This window comes from Podarcis erhardii (genome assembly GCF_964252035.2).
Source record: "Podarcis erhardii genome assembly, chromosome: 3".
In the NCBI taxonomy this organism is placed as follows: Eukaryota; Metazoa; Chordata; class Lepidosauria; order Squamata; family Lacertidae; genus Podarcis; species Podarcis erhardii.
The window spans coordinates 74,776,122-74,790,785 of NC_138507.1; the positions used below are offsets into that span (position 1 = coordinate 74,776,122).

General features: G+C 39.5%; 1 protein-coding gene across 5 annotated transcripts in view; it reads right to left on the reverse strand.

Moving 5' to 3' along the window:
• WDR27 (WD repeat domain 27) overlaps nucleotides 1-14,664 on the reverse strand; it is a 69,360-nt gene that overhangs the window by 49,134 nt on the left and 5,562 nt on the right. For all 5 annotated transcript variants that reach the window (XR_014154960.1, XM_081855829.1, XM_081855827.1 and 2 more), the window contains exons 4-18: nucleotides 14,450-14,591; nucleotides 13,793-13,917; nucleotides 13,447-13,560; nucleotides 12,473-12,524; nucleotides 11,334-11,404; nucleotides 10,290-10,401; nucleotides 9,639-9,771; nucleotides 8,824-8,927; nucleotides 8,272-8,339; nucleotides 6,065-6,198; nucleotides 5,093-5,160; nucleotides 3,952-4,030; nucleotides 3,053-3,127; nucleotides 2,684-2,790; nucleotides 2,303-2,392 (exon numbers count right to left, since the gene is read on the reverse strand). Coding sequence is in view for 4 of the 5 variants with exons in the window: in XM_081855829.1 (XP_081711955.1) it covers nucleotides 2,303-2,392; nucleotides 2,684-2,790; nucleotides 3,053-3,127; nucleotides 3,952-4,030; nucleotides 5,093-5,160; nucleotides 6,065-6,198; nucleotides 8,272-8,339; nucleotides 8,824-8,927; nucleotides 9,639-9,771; nucleotides 10,290-10,401; nucleotides 11,334-11,404; nucleotides 12,473-12,524; nucleotides 13,447-13,560; nucleotides 13,793-13,917; nucleotides 14,450-14,591 (1,474 nt within the window). In the remaining variant the exon portion in view is untranslated. The remainder of the gene's footprint in view (nucleotides 1-2,302; nucleotides 2,393-2,683; nucleotides 2,791-3,052; nucleotides 3,128-3,951; nucleotides 4,031-5,092; nucleotides 5,161-6,064; nucleotides 6,199-8,271; nucleotides 8,340-8,823; nucleotides 8,928-9,638; nucleotides 9,772-10,289; nucleotides 10,402-11,333; nucleotides 11,405-12,472; nucleotides 12,525-13,446; nucleotides 13,561-13,792; nucleotides 13,918-14,449; nucleotides 14,592-14,664) is intronic.

A 14,664-nucleotide genomic window follows, 5' to 3' on the forward strand; every position in this document is an offset into this window, starting at 1 on the left:
AAAACATGCTTGTCCAGAGGAGAGGCCATTATAAAATCCGAGACTGATCACAACATGCCGTTAACCAAATATTTATATAAATTTCCCTTTATCTAGGGAAATCAATTTCTAGTACTGGAATGCAATCAGTAAAATATGCAATGGCATAATGCTTCTTTCTGAATCCACTAGGATGCCTGGTTTAACAGGCATGGAAACTGAAGTTAAATAGCTAGTATCTATGTACTTTTCCATTTATGCAATTGCAGTCTGAGCTGATTTATAATGAAACAAGTATTACTACACATAAACAATTTTTTTTGTTTGCCCTTCATGAAAATTTCTCAAGGCAATTACACATCCCAGAATTTCCCAGTATTGCCAGACATTCTTATGGAAAATGTGACACCTGAGAAACCAAGAAAATGGAATTTCCCAACCCCACTTAAAGCATCTCTACAGCCTAGGATCTGGGGAAAGAAACAAGAATAGCCTGATTCTGCCCACCTGCCCACAGCTGCTCTGACTCTATTTAAAAACAATTTATTATTATGAAAAATTCTGAGGCAGAGATATAAATACACATAGCAAAAGTATGAATTTGTGACACACTTGTTCTTGTTTTTTCAGAAGTCTAGGTTTAGAATCAGAGAAGTCTCAGAATGTTTTACTTTATACACGTCAGTAATATGTTTAACAGAATATACAGTGCAGTTGGAATTTTACCATGATGAACAGGAATATATTCCTTAAATTATATTTCAAGTATAAAGATTGCTTCCGACTACAGTTTGTTTTAGCCAGGCATTCTGATATAAATATACTGCAAGTTGGTAGCAGTATAAAAGCATGGTTAGCCTAAACTTGTTGTTACTACAGTGTTAAATGATGCCCTTTATTGTGCTTCACATGCAAATCAGAGTTGAAACTGAACTGCAAGTTTCATCAACACTTATGGAAGAAATAAACTTCTCTCTTTACAAAGGGAAGACTGGTATTGTAGAACATTAATTTAGCAACTTCAGTTCAGTGTGGCCACTTCATTTTTCAATCCTATAAACTGTAAACAAATTCAAAGTGTTAAAAGAGCCGATCTAACATCCCATTGTCATAACCCAGCACATATCATTTACAAAGATGAAAACTGTTAATGTTAAAGATATAGTATTTTAAAGTCCTAGACTGCCCCCTGGTGCACTGAATTTAAATTTGCAATATACATGTATGCATTTCATTTATAAATTTATACGCTGATTCTCCATTTTTGTCACAACCAATCTCCATAAGCTATGAACGACGGGTTTCAGTGAGTTTTCAAGGGGGGATTTTTGAGATGGGGTAAACCTACTGGAAGCAGTGGGAGACCTTCTTTGGGGCATTGCTAACCAACAGCCATTATCGTTCTTCCCAGGATCCCCTGGAAGTGGTGTCATTCCAAGGCATTCTAGGTTAAGGTGGGGACTCCACTGGCAGCCTTGGGGGGGGGGCAGCCACAATTTCCCCATGGGATGCCTTAGACAAGACACTGTTCCCAAGCTTTTGGAATGACAGGAGGCGGCAGCAGAGGGTATTGTAGTCTGGTAGGCAGGCACTGAGAGCAGCTCTGCTGCTGCCGAGCTGGCGAGACTAACAGGGAAAATTCAAAACCAGCAGGACCAGATTTTCCTAAAGGACTGGAAGAAATTTATGTTGTATCTGGAAGACAATTGTAATTACTTAACATCGCTTGTAGGGTTACAATAAGTTTTGTAAGGAGGACTTTATAAATTATTGAGAAAAGCATTAAGATTAGCTGGTGTAAGATTGGATTTATAACAATAAGCATAGTAATAAAATGCAAAATCAGAAAGAAATGTAGAAAACCATTAGAAGGGGTCTTAGGCTGTGATAGCCAAAGATTTGTTATGTTGCTTTGCAGTTGTTATGTTGGAAAATTTGTGCAAAAATAAAAAAGAGAGCAGCTCTGCTGCTACCACCAGCAGAGAAGCCCACACCTCCAAGGAAATTCTGCTTCCTCAGCCCATGTAAGCTCCCTTCAAACTTTTTCAGTGATTTAATCAACCCCTAAAAACAAACAGAAGAAAATTTCACCTTCCAGTCAGGTTTAGCAATATAAGACAAAATAGGCAAATTAGTGGAAATGAAACCGAGCATGGTGGGCTTCAAGGTTCTAAAATGAAAAAGGAGTCATAGCAATAATATACAGTACTAGCGCTAAAAACAGGTAGCATAGTAAAAACGACATTTGCTTAAAGTGCTGTATCTTGCACTAATAGGAAGTAAACAGAAGATCTAAGACTGAATTAGGCTGGAATTAATTTACCTGAATAAACTGTTGGTGTTCCTGTAAGATTTGAATTGAATGCCAGCAAAGTTTTGTCAGCCAAGCCACAAGCCAACAACTCTCCATCCCCTGTAAGAATAAGGAGTATAGGAACTTAATCTGATAATTCTAAACCATGAATATACCAAATCATTTTTTAAAAAAATGTTGTAGTTATATATACGCTGCATTTAAAGAATTCCTCAGAAGTCAATGGGATGTATTTCTGTGTAGACGTGTACAGCATTGTGTAGTCAATGCTGAAAATCAAGGCAGGCTTGCTGTCTGAATGAACCTTTATGAGCCCTATGTACGTAAAAATGATGTTTAGCAGGTGAATGCTGCAGACATCTAACGTAATGCATGGACAATTTTCTGTACCTGAATACTGAATACAGCATATAGACGTTGGCTTATCAGCTACGATAATCTGTCTCTCAGATTTGTTTGGAGGAATGTTGACATGTGGATAGTCTTCCTTATTTCGTCTTCAATGGTAAAGAAACAGGAGAACATTTAAAAAGATAAACGACAAACTGTGATGTACACTTAAATGTATTACCATTAAATTTACAATATTTTCTCATTAACAAGTGTTGGTGTAATAGAAGTTACATACTGCTAAAATAATTTTAATGCCTCTTTTATTTGGAATCTCTCCCCCCCCCCCCCGTGTAAATGCAGGATAATACTAGTTCTGCTTCCGTGTCATTAATGAATTTGTTCAGACATGTCAGTTTTATTGCTTACCGTTTGCAACTTCTCTTGCACTTCAGTTCCAGATTGTTTTGCTTTGCATTGGTCTTTGGAGAGAACATGGTCATTCTGCAGTGGAAAACAGTGAGCAATAGTTCATAGGGCCAAACAAGACCTGACAAGAAATGTCTCTTTGCATTTAATGTATAGGTTTGTAAACGTGCAAATACATCAGGTAGGGTACCATGTTTTCCTAACTCACTAGAGACAAGTGAATACAATGTAAATGTCCAGTAACTTCATTTTCTATGGATTACGAAATGATTGTAACATTTTGGTGTTACTGTTACAACAGTGAGCTGAATCCAAAAGTTCTCTTCCTCAAGAGGAAGCTTCTTCTTTCAGAGGAAGGGAATTTTTGCATTCAAACCCATTAAATAAGCAATCAGAAATAACTGCCTCAGTATAGGAATATCAAAATCTAAGTTACACGGATAATCAGGCTGGCAATACACATATAGCCACTAACTCATATAAAGCCATGCTGTGATTCTGAAGGCATGCAGAAAGAGCGCAGGAATCTCAGAAGACGGAGATTTCCAATAGCTGACAGAAAGGTTTCAGTGAACTACATACTTCCTGGCCCCACCCCATCACTAAGAAATCCAAATAAATCATGAAAAATAGTGATATTTGTAGACCAAGCTATGCAGATTTTGCTAAAATTGAATAATTTTAGACTTACAATTTTAATTTATTTGTGAATGTGCCAGTTTCCTGAACAAGCATTTCTTTAAACCTTAGTTTTAATAGTGTCAGACTAATATTTTTTACTCTTTAGCCCATTTTACATATGTCAAATATGCTGTGACATTCATGCAGCTTCTCTTTCTACAATAAAATTTAAAAATCAATCTTAAAACACTAAACATAATTACATAATATGTACTCACTGAGGCGCTGACGTGTAACCTGAGGACTTAATTTTATTATGGAAGACCAGCGGCTGGTCTTTTATTGGGCTTTTTGTACCTGAGTTTAAAAATACAAAAATAAATAAATAAATAAATAAATAAATAGTTATAATTACAACTATATAGTTGTAATTATAAAATAGTTAATAATTACAACTAAGAAACAATAAATAAATACGTTTAACAACCACAGTTACAAATATGGATACCCAGGAAGTTCAGGTTACTTTGTTTCAGCTTTTAAGATGTTGAACTTCTGCTATATAATTCTGTCTTTTAAAAGCATAATTATTTTTAAATTGAACAAACGAGATGCTCTGTGCAACAGTCCTTAGTTCCGGAGATGCACTAATGCAAATCTACAGTTCCTATTTGTGTAGCCTCTCACTGCTTCAATTGAGGGAATGTTTTCCATACATATTTATTTTGTCTCCAGTGCAGAGAGCATTGGTATTATTTGATTTCTTATACACTGCCCTTCCTCTAATGTCCACAGTGACTAATAATAAAAATAATATAAAAACAAAACTAAATATCATATCGTATAATGTCAGTATTACATTATACATAAGATGCCCTCCCCATGATGTTCCAGAAGCCTACAGGAACAAATAGGTTTTAAAGTTTCAACTGAGCAAAAATAATGTGTGGGTCAGCCTGATCTCAAGACAAAGGGGGTTTTAGAGGCAGGTACCATCAATGACTAGGAAAAATCTTGCATCAAGTACAACTCCACATGTACATGATCTTGCATCCAGAAATTAGTGCTGGATATAGTGGAATAATCTGATCTTACATCAATTTACCTGGAAGTATCTTCTACCAAAACATTTATTTATAAATTAATATTTAATCCAATTCTTCAGTCCAAAAAACTCAAACCAGCTAACAAAGTCAGCAATAAAAACAGAACAGAAAGAATAACACAGCCCCAGAAAAAACAGATAGACAGACAGACAAAAGATGGCTGGTTACCACCCCAGATACCTAATCTGATGCCAGCTGTGTTCCCAGGTGATACTGGGTCTTAACCCATCCCTTTTGGATGCTTCTTCACCCCAAACAAAGAATAGCTATTTATCAATAAGTGCCAAACTAGTTGAAAGTTTACCAAACTTACCTTTTTTACTTACAAGTTGGCTTTTTTCTTTCTTCAGGCACAAAGGAGAGGTTGGCAGAAGAGAGCACCTAAGAAGAGACACACTTCCTAACCCGGGCTTTGGACGCGGGAGACGTGCATTTTTAGGACCCACCGTGATTTTGTAATTGTATGCTGTTTTAAATTGTTTTTAACACCGGGCTTCAATTCTTGTAACCCACACTGGGATCTTAGAGTAAGGGTGGGTTAACAACAACAACAAATCAAACAAATCAGAAGACTAATATATATAAAAACCATTTATGAAAGAGCACTACTAGTGACTTTGTGGCACTGCTAGAAACACTGATTTCCAAAAAAGATCAGCTCCTCTCATGAGCTTGAAGATCAATACAGTGGTACCTCGAGTTAAGTACTTAATTCGTTCTGGAGGTCCGTTCTTAACCTGAAACTGTTCTTAACCTGAAGCACCACTTTAGCTACTGGGGCCTCCTGCTGCTGCCCTGCCGCCAGAGAACAATTTCTGTTCTCATCCTGAAGCAAAGTTCTTAACCTGAAGCACTATTTCTGGGTTAGCGGAGTGTGTAACCTGAAGCGTATGTAACCTGAAGTGTATGTAACCCGAGACACCACTGTACTGTACTTGAAACTGATGATTACAACCCATCAACCCAGAAAATCACAGGAGCTTTGTGTTGCAATTTCACTTGATAAAATCTGGGGCAATATTCGAGTATCCCGTCCTTTCCCACCATTTAAAATTAGCACAACATGGTGGTATATATCAATCAAAAAGTCACATTTTCATTATGCAGCAGGTAATGCCATGTAAAAGGAACATTAGCATCTGGAATAGAAGCACTAATGCTACAATCCCCACATCTGAATGTACCCTGTATCTAACAGTTTATGTTCTAACCTGTTACAGATGCTAGCTGTATGGTGGAACTGGTAGAGATTCAAATAAAACCAAGTGACTTAATGATTCATTACCTGGCAACTACAGAAAGGCCTTTCTCACTTCCACTTAAATGGAGTTCACTCTGCTGGGATCTCAACAGGGCAGCAACATTAATTTCCAGTAAGGCAATTCTATTCTCAAACATTGAAGTTAGCAAACAGAACACCTGCAGAGACATGTCCATGAAGCATTTCTCCCTTCAAACCAAAATAATGCCAACATAGTAAACAGTAATCAGTGGTTTGTAACCTAATGTCTGTGGGCGGAGTTTGGCTCATGGAACAGGACTTTCCCATCTCCCCTTTCTGTGCATCCCCCTCAACACCTCTAAAATCCACTCCTTTGGGGTAGGAATCCCTTTGGGACAATGTGGGATGCAGTGTGCAGGGATGCAGAAGGGTGGGGAAATTGGTGAAAATCATGAATCCTCACACAGCAGACCTTTGGATCCAAGCCATTAGAATTAGTAAGACACGGGCTATTTCAGTGTCATGCATGTGTGTTTGAAGCTCTGCATTCATTTTACTTGAGACTTGTCTACACCAGAGTTCACTGTGTGTTTGCAGCTGTTTGCCTTCCCATTTAATCTGCATAGTCCACATGACATTACTCTCCAGCAGCACCAGTCTTGATGCTTCCCCCCTGTAAACTGAGGTTTACCTGATATGGGAAAATCCGATGAATTGGGGGAACTGAACAACAAATTTGAGGTCACATACTATTTTTTTCGATGTTTCTAGGTGGATGGCTCAATCCCTGCTGTCTACTACTCCCTTTTTCAAGCCTATCCAAGCCCACTACTTCCTCAATTCTTTCATTTCTTTTCCATTTGTACCCCTATTTCCAGGGCACCCCTGAACGGAAGACTGTAGCCTTATACATACCGTATTTTTCGCACCATAGGGCACACCGGCCCATAGGACGCACCTAGTTTTTTGGGGGGGAAAATAAAGGGGGAAAATGTATTTCTCCCCCAGGCGCGGGGCTGGGGCAGGGGATGCCTGAGCTTCCCCCGACCCCAGCCCCCAGAACAGGCTGCTATCTGCAAGCCTAGGGAGCCTGGCGGGAAGTCACACCGGTCTCCCCAGGCTTGCGGATATCTGTCCCCCGAGCTTGTGGGGCTGGCGCTGGGGAGAGGTGCGCTTTTCCCCACTGCCAGCCTCCAAACCAGGTCGGGGAATAGCGGGATGGTGGCACTCCGCCTCCCCGCTGTCCCCCGAGCTTGTGGGGCTGCCCTATATCTGCATGAAGCCCGGGATGCGTTGTGCAGCGCGCCCCAGGCTTTGGGATGCAGTCTGCTATCCGCAAGCCTTGGGAGCCCGACGGGAACTCCCGCGGAGCTCCCAAGGCTTGCGGATAGCTTCCTGAAGCCTGGAGAACGAAAGGGGTCAGTGCGCACCGACCCCTCTCGCTCTCCAAGCTTCAGAGAAAGCCTGCATTCGCCCCATGGGACGCACACACATTTCCCCTTCATTTTTGGAGGGGGGAAAGTGTGTCCTATAGGGTGAAAAATACGGTATATTATTTTTTATCTCTCGTATTTGCACAAAACTAGAAAACTACACAGGCAAATTCACAACTGTCTGACTCTGTGCTTTTGTACATTTCTTGGTTGGGGAAGTGTTTTCTAAAAGATAAAAAATAAAGATCCATGCGCAACTGTATACATGCATGCCCTGTTGGTACTTTATTAGCATAATAAAATCAACAAATGAGAAGGCAGGGACAAACACAAAAGGGAATGCCTACTGGTATGAACAAGAAAGATCAAAGTTGCTCTGCATATACAAACTTGTGGTGTAGACTAACTCAAATAGGAAAAATGTGGATTGACAGCTAAATAATGCTCAAAGGCAGAGAATCCCAGATACTTTGGATAGCAAAATTGGAAAATATTTATGCCTTAGGTCTGGGAGAACTGTAGCTGATTAGCACTAACACAACCGAGCTAGTGATATAAACCAACAGCATAATTCTTTTTTGGATTAGTATTTCAGTGTAGGATTTTTTTCATGACTTCTGTGAAGAATTGCATCACTACAGCTATACTCTCCATCACTGCCCGCTACATTCTCAAAAAAAAATATTCTTTGGAAAGACATCATAACCTTATCTAATGTGAGGTTTGCTTTCCCCCAAAATTTAAGGTTCCTCTAAATTTTCAGTTTCAAGGAAGAATAAACTGTGCTATAAACAATAAAAAATTAATATTTAAAAATAATTTCAATACTGTACTCACCTTGCCATTGATTGCCTTCCTCATTAAAGCACATGATCCAGCAAACTGAATGCTGAGGGAACTGAAATCTTTACACACAAAAAACCCAAAGTTATAAAACATTTTTTTTCCTTTGCTAATATAGAAAAGTTGCACATTAAATTAAATACTGGCTACAAATATTTCATCATATGTATGGTTAGTCAATATAATTCCACTGATTTCATCAACCTAATGCCAACGCATAAACTTCCAGTGCAATAACAAGTCAAACCTGCTAGCAGACAAGCACACCTCTGTAATTCTAACTAGCTAGTAGAAACAGAAACAAGACAGTCACACATGAACAATGAGCCTTGGGTTGATGTTTGTGCAACAGAACTTCTCCCTCCTTTCCTGTCCCCTGCAGCTCTCTGCCCATCAGCAAAATCTGCTCCAAAGGGGCAGACTTTGAGGAGCACACAGAGGGAGCAGAGAAAGGAGAATATCTGTTGTGCAAATGGAACTCCGCTTATGCAGTGATGGACTTTCCATATGTAAATCACACCAAGCTGTAACAATAAATTATCATACCTCTGTAATGTAAAACAGCTTCCAACTCAAAATTTGCCATGTTAATTATGAATAAGCCAGTAGAGCTTCCTATCCACAAGCATCGGGCATTCACAGTAGGCAAACTAATTGAAAATAAAAAGAGAAATAGAGTATCTAAAATAAAAATAAAAATCTGGCATTCTCTTCATTATAGATACAATGAGGTATTTTTAAGTTTTATAGCTTTTATACAGATAACTCATGATGTGAGCTGGATAATAAGCACACATGAACATGTGTTCTTCCTTTCATTTAGGAACATTTAGGATTTCAGAAAGGGTATCTCCCAATCCTATCTCAAGATATTGATGATTGAACCTAGGACCTTCTGCATGCAAAGCAGATGTTCTACTACTACTAAGCTATAGCCTGCACTTTAAAGTATGTTTATATTTATGTTTAAAAGGAAAGGTGCAGTGTCAAGATGATGAAGGAGGGAGGTTAGGGGGAAACAGTGGTTTTACGTGGCTCATCAGCTGCATAGATACAAATGAACACTGACATGAAGATAGAAATTTAAGGTTAGGAGTTATGATGCTTTAAGTGTGCAATTTTATTTGTAATTTGCTTATTCAAGGGTTTGACACTACACATTATTAAAATGGCATGCATGTCCTCTGTACAATGTCTTCAGGTTATTACAGCAAGGCTGTAATACAGCATTAAAAAGTCATCACCTACTATAAAATATTACCTACACAAAATACCTTTATATGATTTTCTAATTCTTCTTATTATTCCCTTTTACATGACATACAATTATCAAGCAGTGAATGAAAACTTAGTGCACTTACCTGTGTTCTTCATCACCTACATTTATCGACTTGTCACAGAGTTCAATTCTGAGAACTGGAAAAGTAGTTTCAACTGTTTCTTCTTCCCTTAAATTATTTGAAGTATATGCCTTAGAAGGATTCTGAATCTCATCTAGGGAAAACAGACAATGCCCATTAAACTAGAAACAAGTTGCTTAAGACATTTAATGAAAGCTAGAAGCAATAAGCTAAGTTCATAGCTATGCACTGCTGCTATATAACTCATCTGGCAGAGCTGTCTAGCCTGAGAAACTTGTGCTAGCAAAACACAGCTCCAAATTAGCTTTGATAATACAATTCTCAACTAGTATAAGACAATTTCTGTGTAGTACTATCTATTACAGCACACAGCAGGAGATGGTATCATACTGTCAATTGAACGTGCCTTCTTTGGAGCTGACAAAGTTCACACATATTCACATTATAAGTAAAGGCCTCCTTCAAGATCAGTCTTTCTAAGCTCTCTATTTTGGAGGCCCTCCTGATTTGTGTGCCTGTATTATCAATTCCAATGACATCTGGATATAAAGTTAATCCAGATTCATAAAAAGTATATGAAAAATACGTTTTTAATCACGTCATTGGCTAACTAGTAATATTTTAAAATGTTTTCCAGAAGCATCATGTTACCCAATTGTTCGGATTTCCTTATTTTGTTGTAAAACTTCTCTCTCTCTTTCTTTATATTTATATGTACCACACAGCGATACTGATGCCCACTACTCAAGCTGAAGATCCAAAGCTGAAAGAGAGAATAAAACTATAAAATAGCTTTCTGCACTTCTCTTTTAACAAGTAAATGTTTCTGGTATTATCATCTTAATTCAGTGGTGTGGCCAAATACCAAAACCTATAAATATAATAAAGTTCATCTCAAACATAAATTTCCATATTCTTCAACTTGTTCAGGAAATAGTATTTTGGCAACCAACTTTTTTTCAGGCAATCAAGTTGACTGTCTTTGATTTGGGCTAGATTTCTTCCTATATACCAGGCTTCCTCAACCTTGGTCCTCCAGATGTTTTGGCCTACAACTCCCATGATCCCTAGCTAGCAGGACCAGTGGTCAGGGAACTGTAGTCTCAAAATATCTGGAGGGCCGAGGTTGAGGAAGACTGCTATACAGATTGTGTAGATCCCACTGAAGGATCTGTAATGCCTCATCACAATTTAGGATTTGCATAATATCTAGGGAGGAGAACAGAGCAAAAGAGAAGTTAGGTTGCACAACAGCAATGGCCATGACATAGGAGCAAAAAGGGAGGGAGAAACAGCAGAAGTTTAAGTAAAGCTGGGGTGTAGAGGAAGAGAGAAAAATGGCAGTTTTAAACAGCAGAGATTTGAGCAAAGCAGGGATGGAGGGACACAGAGTAAAATGGCACTCTTAAACACCAGAGGTTTGAGTAAAGCAGGGATAGAGGGAAACACAGTAAATTGGCAGCTGTAAATAACAGCAAATGTTTGAGTAAAGCAGGGATGCAGAAGTTGGAAATGGTGCTTAGTACTCAAAATGTGTGTGGGGAGGAAGCGGCAGAAACTTATCATGTGGATAATATGTGTGCAAAGCAGGTTGCACAAAGGGAGGTGAGAGGAGGCATGAACATAAGGATGTAGGTGAAAACAGGGGTATAAAACTCAGATTACAACATGTCAAATTCCCAGAATGCTTCTTACCTGTCCATCTGCACATCCAGTGATAATCTGTTTATTTTCTTCATCAATGAAGAGACTCAGAAGAGGAAATGCTGGAGAAAAAGAGGCAGACAAGAAGCACAATATGGGAAAGAAAAAGAAATAAGGAACCAGTGGGCCTAAACAGAAAATCCTCACTATCAAATCAATACAACAATAAAACACAGAAACCCAGTGGCGTAGCGTGGGGGGTGCAGGGGGGGCCAGCCGCACCGGGCGCAACATTTGGGGGGGGGCGCGCTCACACTCGCAGCTCTCTGCCCCTACCTGGCTCACTCACTCTCTCTCACTGCAGTGCTGGCTGTGCGAATCCGATCCGAGCCGCCGGGTCGCCGCCCACTGTGGAGGGGGGGGGTGCCAGGCGTGCGTTGCTGTGCGGAGCGGAGAGCGAGCGAGGGAGGGACTATCTGGGGGAGGGACAGTGCAGCGGCTGCCCAGTGCAGCGGCTGCCCAGCGCAGCGCTGAGCGCGGGAGAGGACCACACCCGACCAGCCCAGGCAGCAGCAAGAAGAAGCTGGGAGCGGCGGCAGGTTAGGGGTTAGGGCCGCAAATTACTTGCCTTGCCCCGTGTTAGGGGGCGCAAATTACTTGCCTTGCCCCGGGTTAGGGGGCGCAAATTACTTGACTTGCCCCGGGTGCTGACAACCCACGCTACGCCGCTGCAGAAACCAAAAATAATTAATACTCAATATAATTTTGCATCCCAATATAATGATATTTTATGGATACAGGAACTCCATAGCACACATAGCTGCAACATCTGTCCCATTCATTTCTATGTAGGTAGCAGATGCAATTCAGTGTTTTCCTTTGAGATCTGCTGCCTCCACTGAAATTAACAGGATGGCACTTTGGAATGGAGAAATTCTACATATGCACGAAAATATACGTGAAGACTCTGGGTCATGGCAACTAAGTACAATTACTGCTGTCACTGGGAGTAGCATGGAGAATGGGAGTAATGATATGGAACTGAATGTATATTGCATTGTATTGTTCTAACCATTTATTTTGTTGTTTTCATCCAAATAATGATATTGGAATGGATTAAAATGCTCATCTCTTATGTCTAGTATTATTCTATATGAAAAGGAGGTTGGTTGATATTTTTAAAAGCATACCTGTTATTACTGCTGACTGATATATTAACAGTCCAGTACAATAGTCCCATACCTTTTGGGGGGAAAACATGATAACGTATAAATGTCAGTTTAAATAATAAGAAGAAGAAGAAGAAGAAGAAGAAGAAGAAGAAGAAGAATTATTTATACCCCGCCCATCTGGCTGAGTTTCCCCAGGCACTCTGGGCGGCTTCCAATCAAATGTTAAAAACAATACTGCATTAAATATTAAATATAATAATGAATGTAACCAATGTAATACTTTATAAAAGCCATTTGATTTTTCTGTTGATTTCATGGGATGGGAACAGAACCCCACAGACCAAGGAATACAGAAAATTTAATTATGACTGAACAGTAGCATTCAGTTTTAATAACTGATCATGGAAAGCAGATTTGAAGATTATATAGTATACCCAGTCTTTATTTTCCTTCTTCTAATTAGAATATTCTTTATAGTAAAATAAAGCACATTAGCACTATATGTTTTAATATTTGAGTGCTTCTCCTTTTGTCTTAGGGGACGCGGGTGGCGTTGTGGGTAAAACCTCAGTGCCTAGGACTTGCTGATCGTATGGTCGGCGGTTTGAATCCCCGTGGCAGGGTGAGCTCCCGTCGTTCGGTCCCAGCTCCTGCCCACCTAGCAGTTCGAAAGCACATCAAAGTGCAAGTAGATAAATAGGGACTGCTTTATAGCGGGAAGGTAAACGGCGTTTCCGTGTGCTGCGCTGGTGCTGGCTCGCCAGCTGCAGCTTCGTCACGCTGGCCACGTGACCCAGAAGTGTCTTCGGACGGCGCCGGCTCACAGCCTCTAGAGCGAGATGAGCACGCAACCCCAGAGTCGGACACGACTGGCCCGTACGGGCAGGGGTACCTTTACCTTTACCTTTACCTTTTGTCTTAACATCATACTAAGCCTCATAACCTGAGCCAAAATAAAAATATTAAAAAAAACAAAAAGAGAATTTCCTTGCCTTAAAACTTCTGTCTTCAGAAACTGATATAAGTCTGTTTTTTTCCCAAGGGCAAAACTCAGCAGCAGTCACTGGAGCCAGGTGACCCTCCAATTCAGCAAGTATAGCCTCATCCTGCAATTGATCCCAGAAGAAAAACAGATAAATTTCAAAATAAAATTAGTAGTGTCTGATCCCAATAAATGTGAGAAGTTCAAGTAACGTACTTGTCCATCACTTCTGAAAAATACAGCTACTTGATGGACCAGAATACAACTTGCTTTCAAATGATTTCTACTTCTTTGATGGCACAGATAGCTATATTTCAATATCACACTGTGGTATGTTTGACAACATAGGCTCTCACCTTTGCATTTAGCATGTATATCCGATTGCCAGCACATACTGCCACAGTCTCATCATCTGGACTAAATCGCACATAAAGCACCATTCCCAAAAGTGTTCCTATAACAATGCCTTCTGGCATTACCCCTGCAATATTTGAAACATAACGCTAAATTATTATGACTATTTGACAAAACTAAAACTTCAATAGTTATGTGAAAGCTAGTTATTTTTAATAGCAAACAACATCATATATATTTTTAAGCAGGCTAATCAACATACTGATTTCTGAAGCAACGTAGGCTGCAGTCCTAAACATGTCTGCTTAGAAATAAGTCCCACCTAATTCAATAGAGTTTACTTCCAGGTAAGTGGGATTAGGATTGCAATCTATACAATTCTACTCAGAAGTAAACCCTACCTACTCTCAAGTAAATGGACAGAATTACAGCCAAAAATATACAAAAAACCCCTCTGTACCATTGTTCTTTTTCCCCCTTCTGTAATACAGAAAAAGACAAAACTAACAGAAATTAGAAGTTTAAAACTCAACAAAACCTTCACTCAGCATCTCCTACAACCATGGAATCTTCCCTCTTGATAAGCTCAATTTCACAAGCATAAATCGAGGCTGGTTAGGAGAATCCCGCCCACTGAATTTTTATCACAAAGTGTTCACCTTGTAAAAACTTCTTCATGCATTCATCCAGATTCCAGACTATTACGTAGTCACGTGAAGCGGAGCAAATGAGGAGTGGATTGTCTTTGCTCCCAAATGCCAATGCAGTAATTGAATGGTGATGACCTAGTAAGTGTAATGGCTGACAAAAGAGTATTTGGTAATTTGAAATAGATATAAAATACGCAGCTAATCAATCAGTTTCTTCCAAAATA